At 37.1% G+C, this 10,452-nt stretch overlaps 1 protein-coding gene and 1 long non-coding RNA gene across 2 annotated transcripts; both read right to left on the bottom strand.

Annotated features, from left to right (window-relative positions):
- Positions 1 to 1,837: 1,837 nt before the first annotated feature.
- LOC116916469 lies at positions 1,838 to 2,523 on the bottom strand. Its single transcript, XR_006642793.1, has 2 exons — positions 2,226 to 2,523; positions 1,838 to 2,168 (listed from the first exon to the last, which is right to left on the bottom strand). It is a non-coding gene; the product is annotated as an uncharacterized LOC116916469 (long non-coding RNA).
- A 3,485-nt stretch (positions 2,524 to 6,008) lies between these two features.
- Positions 6,009 to 9,276, bottom strand: LOC116917820 (protein bicaudal C homolog 1). The gene is made up of 11 exons (XM_032923414.2): positions 8,978 to 9,276; positions 8,044 to 8,256; positions 7,727 to 7,957; positions 7,499 to 7,652; positions 7,399 to 7,439; positions 7,174 to 7,339; positions 7,001 to 7,114; positions 6,822 to 6,926; positions 6,607 to 6,714; positions 6,413 to 6,532; positions 6,009 to 6,351 (listed from the first exon to the last, which is right to left on the bottom strand). Exons 1-11 carry the CDS (start codon positions 8,999 to 9,001, stop codon positions 6,296 to 6,298), a joined length of 1,332 nt encoding a protein of 443 aa, XP_032779305.1. The 5' UTR covers positions 9,002 to 9,276; the 3' UTR covers positions 6,009 to 6,295.
- Positions 9,277 to 10,452: the final 1,176 nt, after the last annotated feature.

The raw sequence follows: 10,452 nt of genomic DNA on the forward strand, positions 1-10,452 counted from the left end.
TTCAAGCCTGTTGGTGTTTTTCTTCATTTTATATATTTATTTATTCGGTCAAAATTCAAATTTTTGAGGTTCCTGCTGGTTTGTGATAGGCTGCAAAATTGGGGGGAATTATCGCGTGTAAACTGGGGAATTTTTCGTTTTCATTTATTTCTTCTTCCATTCACCGTATTAAACTACGTGTCTGAGCAGAATTTCAAATCTGTTGGTGTTTGTGTTCATTTTATATATTTATTTATTCGGTCGAAATTCAAATTTTTGAGGTTCCAGCCGGTTTGTGATTGGCTGCAAAATTGGGAGGAATTATCGCGTGTAAACTGGGGAACTTTTCGTTTTCATTTATGCCTTATTCGATTCGCCGTATTAAACTACGTGTCTGAGCAGAATTTCAAATCTGTTGGTGTTTGTGTTCATTTTAACTAGTTAAATGTGAAATAGATTGCCCATTATATTTAATTAATTAATTATTATAACGAAGGGCACAGTTTTTCGATAACAACGGCTTCCACTACCCACATTTGTTGTGGAATATAAAAAGGGCAATCTATTTCACAATTAACTAGTTTTTCTACATACTGTCGTTTGTCTTTTTCATCAAGTCCCTGTGCATAGTCACTTAATTCACAGATTGTTATTATGGGCTCCTTTATCAGCCCGCCCGTTTCCTCTACAACATCCATTTGTCTGCTACAGAAAGTAAACACGTCTACAAAAAAATTAATAACAAATAAAGTACAGTATATATCGAGGTGAAATAAAAATTACAAGATTACCTGATAACGAAGGAATTTCGTAATCCAATTTTGAATGGAACGGAAGATAATTTCAATGGAAAAAATTAAAACTAAAACTACAAGGGGCGAAACTCCGTAAGCCGCCATGCAAGAACTGTTACTAGTTCGTGTCCATTTTTTTTCACAATTTCATTGAACTGGCAACTTCGGACGTTAGCCAACTCTATACTATACTATACTATACTATACTATTGTAATACATTCCTTGTTGGGTGAAGCATTACAAAGAATTAAATGTTGTTTGGAATCGGAATTTAAGTGAACTCGGAGGCGAATTACCCACAATGATAGACGTGTATTTCACTCGACTAAGGCCATAAGAATTACACGGGAAAGGACATACAATATGACAAGGAAAGGAATAACGAGCCAAACCATAATGACAAACAGAATAGACCTTATTAAGATCCAAAGGTATGGGTCAAGCCTACCCCCTAGCGGCGCGTTTCAGTGTGAAGGGGTGCCGTGAACAGCCGCTTTTTATTTGGCTTGCCGCATGTGGCATGGTAATGGTCGACCCTATTGCCATTTCGGTTCGCAATGGCAATAGCCATAGAGGGCTATTGCCATTTCAGTGTTAAAACCCCATCTATCGGCGTTGCCTAACCTAACCTAACCTAAATTAACCTAACCTAACCTAACCTAACCTAACCTAACCCCACGGCAGTTATTCCATCACTATCTACGGCCAACGCCGATAGATGAGGTTTTAACACTGAAATGGCAATAGCCCTCTATGGCTATTGCCATTGCGAACCGAAATGGCAATAGATTTGACGCATGGTAATAGGCTATTCAACGGTAGCAGGCGACTACCACATTTTTCGTAAGTTTTCTGTCACGTTGGATTGCACGATTATGCTGTATTATGACTAGTGATACTACTATCTGTAGTTTAAAGCTCTCTAAATTTGCTGAGGATTTAGTCCCAGAGGAGAAGAAGTTGTACTGCGATTTTTTAAAAGAATTGGGGTGTGTTGACCCACTTACAATTCCCCTATCAGTGTATAAAAGTGAAAAAAAAGTGAAAGAAGTGCTTCCTCCAATAAAAAATAAACATTTAGTTCTATATTTAGTTATTGAACGGAATGGCAGTGATGGTGAGAAGTTTGAGGCATACAAAAATTTAAACGGTTCTCCCCAATATGTAGATAACACTTTTGCCGATAAACTTCTTGCCTTTCCACTTCCCAATGGCATTGTGATCATTCGCAGTCATGAACATGTTTGTTATCACAATGTATCTACCATTGGAATTCTGTGAATGGTCATCGTTAGCATTTTCAGTGTTTCTTGTTTTGTTAGCGACCAACAGATCCAAATTCTTTGATGGTATCCAATCAATATCGTTTACATTGCAAATGTTAGCTGGTTTACCTAGAATACATAATGTCAAATAAAAGTTATCAGTGTTGTTATACAACTGAAGTTTACCTGATTGGAAGTGGTCAGAACAAACACAAATAAGTCCAATAGGGAAATTATCATAATTCGTTCCAACAACTTCTTTCCATGCAACAAGCCTCCTTTCCAACAGATCCTTATCAAATGGCAATAACTTTTTGATATTCGGGTTTGGAAACTTAAAAAAACTACGGGAATTTCTATTCTTCTTTTTATAAACTGTAGAAACACCACAAATACAACACACTCTTGTATTTCCCATTTCTTGTAATGTTGTTCGAAACCGTGTAATCCAACATATGACAGAAACTTACGAAAAATGTGGTAGTCGCCTACTACCGTTGAATAGCCTATTACCATGCCACATGCGGCGAGCCAAATAAAAAGCGGCTGTTCACGGCACCCCTTCACACTGAAACGCACCGCTAGGGGGTAGGCTTGACCCATACCTTTGGATCTTAATAAGGTCTATAGAGGCAATTCACATCGCGGTTTCGCGTGTCAATTGTTTCGATGTCCGCCATTTTCTCTGGTTGTTTATGTCATGTTTTGCGTTGTTTGTATTGGCTGAAAGTGTTATTTCCCAATACAAAGTGGATTGTGTGAATCAGTGTTTAATTTTTTTAAATTTTTTTTTGTCAGTTAATTGCTACGTATCTTGGTCAGTATGTGTAGCAATTTCTGTTTCCAGATCACATTTCTTGTATTTTTTAAATTATTTTTATTTAACTTTACTTTACTATTTTACTTTATTACTTTAATCGATTTTATTAATTTAATCGATCAAGCGCAGAATTGGAGCCAAGCGACAAAACGCAAAAAAATTTGATTCATTTAGAATTTTTGTCCGTTTTAATATTTTTTGATGAAATTCACCAAATAGATAGTGCTTTTAAATACCTATCGATTGCCGTAAAACTTACGAAAATTCGCTGAAAATTTAGAACGTAATTAATTTTTTTTTTATGACATTTTAGGAGAGAGGGGGGGGAGGGTAAAAAACAGACAATTTTTGGGTACGTTGTTTGATTACTAATATACACCAAAATAAACAGAAAATATATTATTAAGATTCTTTATTATCTCTAGCATGTTTTGATGTTATATTTTACTTCGATTTTTATAGTTTAAGAACCTTAAATTCCAATAAAATGTACCCCCCTTGGCCCCTTCCCGGCATCCATTGCAGCGGCCATTTTGATGACGCGCGTAATTCAAATTTGAATTCTAACTTCTCATTATTATTATTCCAACGTTTTAAATTACCAAGAATGTAATTAGAATTGGACACGAACAAATTGTTTTGATTATTTGATTATTTAATTACATTTTTACATTGAAAAATTCCTAATTAGCTTTAATGGTTTATTCTTAGTTATTGATTCTAGGCTTAGAAGGTTGCTTTCTAATTGACTATTCAATTTTTGGTTGTTGCCCCGGTCAACCTAGTTGGATTCCGATACCTGGAAAGGGAAAATAAAAGAGTGAGTCAGGGCTATAACATTAAAATTTTGTGAAATAAGTTACCTGTTTGATAATTGTGTTAATTTTTTTACAATGCCACAATAGATTACCTTCTTAATTTAAAAATGTACTTCCCAACGTGGATGGAAAACGCAGCCAACACACTGAATGCAAATTTAAAGCTTTGGCTGAGTAACACTGTAAAAATTTTATGCATTTCACTAATCCTAAATAAAATTCGTTAAATGGTAAGAAATTCATTAATATTACCTATCAAATAATAATATATTCTTACTTCTGTTCTAATGTGAAATTTTTTTCGTGGTTCTAAAAAAAATGAAATACAGCAATTTTTTTCATTAAAAAAGTTTATTCTTTTTAAACATATATATAGATTTTAAAAATACAAACACAAATACAACTAACTTTAAAACCAAATCATAAGAAAAAAACAAAAACAATAAACGTAAATAATGACAACATGGCTAAACAATCAAACAAAATTGGAACGCCCGCCACGGAGACTATGTTGAACGCATGACCTACTCTAATCACGGCCCATCAGCTGGCTATCTCCCTGTAGCCTAAAATGAATTGTGATAGCTCCGCCCATTCATAGCCAGAGGGTAGTAGTCCCTCTCAAACTTTTTCAAATTCCACGGCTTCTTTCCACCTTTTAAAATTTTCTGAAATTCTGCCATTGTCCGTTATTCTGCCAAAACCGTCGAAATTTTAGACATACAGACCAACGAAACGCGGTATAGGGATTCCTCTCAGCGTGAACCAACCAGGGTTCTATGACTAGTTTTGACAGCAGGGCTCGGTCCCGCGCCGATCGGGGAGCTTTTTTGGCGATCGGGTAGGTAATTTTGACTTTCGGTGCGGATCTGCCAGATCGCAGATCGTCCGTTTCCTTACCTATGGGTAAACAGATCCAAACCGGATCCCAAAAAAAAAGGACCCGGATCCGACGACCAATTCCTGGATCCGGTTCCACTACCCGGTTCTAGAAAAAAGTTCCCAAACCCGGTTCTAATTTTTAAATATTGTAATTTAAATTGGCCAAATTTCAAATTTTGCTTCAAATACATGATTTCGATTCAGAATTGAATGAAAACCACGCAAATCAGGTTTATTTTTCTTCTGCTCTTATATTTTTTCATTTAAACGTTAAAAACCATAAATTAAGTGGGTGCGCGAAGAGCACTGTTTTCGTTAATTTTTTTAACGGCTGGTTTGACGTGAAAACCAATGACTAAATCGAAATCAGCGTTCAATTTCGATTTTGCCGTGTGATTTTTGGAGAATTTCAAGAGATGTAGTTTTTGGTCGATTTCGACAAAAATGGGAAGGCTATATCCCACTTTTTCATTTTTTTGCCAAATTTCAAATTTTGCTTCAAATACATGATTTCGATTCAATATTGAATGAAAATCACAGAAATCAGGTTTATTTTTCAACTGGTCTAAAATTTTATTATTTAAACGTTAGAAATCCTTCCCACTTTCCCACGGTTGTACCCATGGTTGTACCCTTCCCACTTTTTCATTTTTGGCCAAGTTTCAAATTTTGGTTAAAAAATATGATTTCGATTCAGAATTGAATGAAAATCACGGAAATCAGGTTTATTTTTCGAAGTGTTTGTAACCGGTTGCAAACGGCGCAAATTTTCAAGATAGGGTAAATTTAAAACATAAATAAAAAATTCCCAAATTGCAACATCATTTTGATTTTAGTCCCAAAAAAGCGGGAACGAAAAGGAGCCCTAGTGGATTTACTTAACTAGCACACGAACTGATAATAAAAAATTCTATAAATAAAAAAAAGGTGTTTTGCCCTTTCACCCCCGTAGACGACCGGCCTCCTATACTAGTGAACCTAGTGGGGAGTCCTGGAACCCCTTAGTAAACACCCGCCGGTTTTGGGATAGGCGATAGTGTACCTTACTATTATATCGTGGTCAAAATCTGCAAAAAACGATATCTCTTGAAATTTGACAAAAATCACACCTAAATTGCATAATCTAAATTGAACGCTGATTTCAATTAAATTATTGGTTTTCTCTTTAAAATAGCCGTTTTTTAAATAAACAAAAACAAAGTGCTGTTAACTGGCCAACTTTGTTTTTTACGTTTGTTAAAAAGATATTAAACGAAATTAACGGCTAGCCGGGCCAACTATCGAACAAGAGTTTTCTATTAAGAAGTGGGTCAAACGGCGTTGCGTAGATTCGTTGTTTTCTGACACCGAGAAAAATGTTGGTTTATGAAAAATGAACACGACCGATGCTGCATGCCCAAACAGTCAATTACATTAAAATATTTTCTTTTTAAATCAATGTCATTAGAATAAATGACAAAAGAAGCGATTCGTGTTTATTATGGGTGAGAAATGTCTGGATAAAGGTTGAGATTACAGTAATTTTTAGCATTCAGAGTGACACATTAACTATTTATACGAAAAGCGAGACAAAATGAGAATTTGAGTCAAACAAAATAGTAATAAACCGAAATTGCACAACGGAGCCTAAATCGTGAAGATATAATTATTAACAACCATCCCAGTTCGAAATATAAATCTGTATACAGATTCTTCGTGTCAAAACAATAAAACCGTCGCATGGTAAAAAATTAAAACTAGCGAAATCGGGAGTGTTCTTCCACAGGGCAGTTGATTGGCAAGTTTTTCAATTCTACGAGATGGTTAAGAAATATGACGCACAAAAATACTTAACAATTCAAACTCTTACTCACCTTCTATTGCATGCAGCATCAATCTCCGTGGACGGTATGCAGTTACTCCGATGCTCTTGAGATCCTCATCACCCAGAGTTAAAAACATAGCCAGATCCACTTCGTTAGCAAGAAATAACTCTAAAAACAACCGAATAAGACAAACAGAATTGAGTAAGATTTGATAAATTAGGATCTCAAATGTGTCAGCTTACCACAATATTCGGATAGTTCTGATTCTACGAGCAGCTGGCATAGTTGCCGGTAAGAGTTCTTGTCAAATTTCAAAGAACAAATGGACGCTGGTAGCACCACTTGTTCGTCTTTTAGAAAACGTAAAAAAAAAAAAAAAAAAAAAAAAAAAAAAAAAAAACAACAACAAAATTTTAACTTGAAACTAAAAATTACTTGACACTCATAAAAAACCCACTAGATGGCAGTGAAGTTTCCGAATGAACTATTTGAACGATCGGCTGCGGACCCTTTTCAATGGTATCGCGGAAGCGAGGCTGTTCCACAACAGTTCTGCATCCAACTGTTGAACAATGGTGGTGAGCCAAACCGTGGCGTTTCATAATCCTATTCAAATGTGAACAAATAAAGTCTTACGTATGGTAGGTTCTGGTTCCTGCACTTGAGGTAAACTAAGTGGGAAGACTATAGTAGATAGTCCACTGGAACTAGGAAGCCGTAGGATCTGTCTCCGGAATTCGTAGATGTTTCCTTTATGGACAATAAAGTCACAAAATGAATGATAAAAGGTTACGGTCTTTGACGTCTACCAGCGTTCTTTTCGTAACTGACGATCTGGAGCAAAAAGCTGTGCGGTTTGGTACTTGGCTCCATCTTGACCGCAACGTCCAGACGTTTGGCCAACTTTCGCTCGTTGACACCAAAGGTCAAATGAACGGCATGCACATGAAACATCAACTTCATAGGCAGACATTCCTAGAGGAAAATCTAGATTGCACAAACACTATCTTGAGGGTTAAATTAAAGTAATTTACCATCAAGGCCATTTTAGTTAGATAGACGCCATCCACAGAGCCTATCAAGAATAAGAAATTAGGTGAGAAAATTCCGTCTGATGAAGTTGAAAAAAATTACCTCTAATCCAGACAACATGATGGTCCTCACAGTGGTTTGTTAATTTCAATGTCATAAAGGCAGTCGAATATTTGGCTTCGAGTAAACGAAAATTAGCCCTTAGCGTTTCCAGTTGATCGGTCGAGAATTCCATTTTCATAGAGACTAGGGCATCCTGTCAAACAACGGAGAATTATATCCAGTTATTTTATTTTTGTATTCCTTGTGGCATTTGACGTTATCTTAGACCTGATTTTGATTCAACTTCATCAGGTGATTGACGGCTTCTTTCAGTCTGCCAATCTCTTGTTGGCTTCCCCGAACGGTCGCCGAACAGTGAGAACAGACACCCGTGGTTTTCTCGTTCAGGCGGAGCAAGACCCCATAGAGAATGGCGAAATCTTTGATCAAGGTCGGTCGACCGTAAGAATCCAGTATTTCCGACCGACATTCAATAACAAACTCAACCGGAATCAGAAACTGTCAAAAGATCATAGAATGTATAAATCGACTACCAACCGGAAATGGACTCTAACATGTTGGTTCAAACTCAAAATTTTACATACGCGTATACGGCGACGAGCAGTTTCCACGTTGATTAACTCGCCTGAGATGGTCACTTCATTACTTTTCTTCTCGCCAACCACGCGATTTTGGTCAGGAAAATGGATCTTGGTCATAGTTTCCTTCATCACCGTGTTGATATTGGCCCCAGTTCTTCCAATAATGTGCGAATGAGTCGTAAAACTCACTTCCATCGACATTTTGACTGGATAAAACTGCAAACCGACATAATGAGAATAGTTAATATTTTGTACGAGTTCATTCAACGCATTTGCCTATCTGTGATATGATCTATTCTCGCCAAATAACACAAACAGGAGCAGTATAATGCATCAAGTTTAATAAACGCCGCGATTCTCAACAACGGCGCTGCTGAGAATAAAAGACGCATTCCATCGTCGTCCTATTGTCAACGGTGAAATCGTATTTTTCCCCTACAGCTCCTTTCATCGCATGAATAGGATCCCCAGCGAAAGACATGTCGAAAAAAGCTGGGGGAGGAATTATTCGGTAATAGGGAGCCAAAATAGTTGTGTAGCCACCGGTATTTCTTGATATGACGGTTAACATGCTCATAAATCCGTCGAAAAAGGCCATACATTTGATATGGAGATGACTAAAGTAGTTGCTCCCCTACTTTTACAGCACAGTCACTTGATCAAACAAATCATATCCACGGAACAGCACTCCAAAATTTTGGGGAGAGGGAAGGAAAAAAACAACAACATGGAGACAAGGAACTTCCATTGAACTGAGCTTCCATTTACGTACAACGGACGCCATAGTTAATATTTGAATGGTGAAATCAGGGTTGCCTGACATTGGAGATTGATTGCAATTTGTTGAGAGCTGCTGGCAGTAGGGGCGCACGATAAAAAGCATGGCTGACAAGAAAATGCACAATTGGCAACAAAAAAATCTGTTTTGTTCACTTACCCGGGCTGAACTTATTTTCTGCATGATGAAAACTGAATATACGTGTCAACTTTTTCAAGGTAAGAACTTTAAGTTTTTGTTTCGTTCACAATAGAATCCCTAATTGTTTTGTGTCGTGGACCAATAATTGCTCGACCACGCGGTCAACGCTCAGACGGTCAAAACCGTGAGGACTGAACTCAATGAAGGGAGGGATATCTGATCAACTCGAAAGATGGGGGAGGGGGCTTGAACTCTTTGGCCCCCTCGAGGAGAAAATTGTTTTGGTAAGGGTTTGGAAAATCAGCAGTTGTTTGCCACCCCACCAACGAGAATGTGTCGAAATTCCCCCTCATTTCGTACTTGGAAAAAAAATTGGACATAAAACAATTGCACTAGATGGCGTCTGGCAACTGCGGAGAAAACAAACTTCCGGTTGAAAAGATAAATGTCGACAGACTATACATCGGAAGTGTCACTGCGTGTCACAGAAGACAATATTTCGTTGATGTAATATCTTTTAGGACTGTTTCAAAATAGTAATTCTAGATAATAGTTGCAAACTTGTGCGTGTTTCAAGGTTGTTAATGGGAAATCAATTAGAGACCTTTCACGTTTCAAGAAAACTTCGTGATACGTTATTGGGGAGAGAAAAAAATGTTGATGATGGAGAATGGCATTTTGTTCATTGACGGACAGTAGGTCATTTCATTTTTCAACCCGACCTTTCTATGTATGCCAGACCTAAATATAATTTAGATTTTAAAAAATTCTTTATTAAATGAAGTAAACAAATTTTGGAATCAAAAACGGGAATTGGTCTCTTCTTAAGCTTTGAAATTTATCATTTCCTTGACTGATTTTTCTGTTCACCATTACATCATTAGTGAGAGAGTTGAATGGTCTGTTATTTTTGTTTAATTCCCAAATGTTTCCGCCATGTTGAGTGGGACCGTCCGCCACAGACATTGACCGTTAACGTTATCGACACTCCGTTATTTACACAAGGATTGATTGAATGCACAGTAAGTTAATTTTCTCTTACTTCCATTTTACAGTTTTATACGGCTATGGAGACGGTTGAGAAACAACACTCGATTTGCATAATGAAATGAGGCCAATCATTAACCACCAATGGAATCTTGTCATTATTTTACATCATGACAAAGCACTTGTAATATACCCCGCGTGCTCCTTCTTTTTTTCGTGTAATGTTAGAGGACCCCCGTTATAACTCCGTTTATTTCTGGTGTAGGAGCTTGTCCATCTCCCGTTCACTTCGTCCCGTTCATCTTTTTTTTTTCTTCTTCTTGGGTCTTGGGCATTTTAAATTTAGAATCCCGTTTTAGGACTAGATGTACTGTGCACAATCCTGGTCGCAGACATTGAAATTATCGTTCTAATTTTAGGAGGAAAGGATGTCCTCGGTTCTACCCCCCATGACATAACTTTTAGAGTTATAACAGAATCAATGAATGATTATAGGCAATCTAAGG

The sequence above is a fragment of the Daphnia magna genome, linkage group LG2 (assembly GCF_020631705.1).
Source record: "Daphnia magna isolate NIES linkage group LG2, ASM2063170v1.1, whole genome shotgun sequence".
Taxonomy (NCBI): domain Eukaryota; kingdom Metazoa; phylum Arthropoda; class Branchiopoda; order Diplostraca; family Daphniidae; genus Daphnia; species Daphnia magna.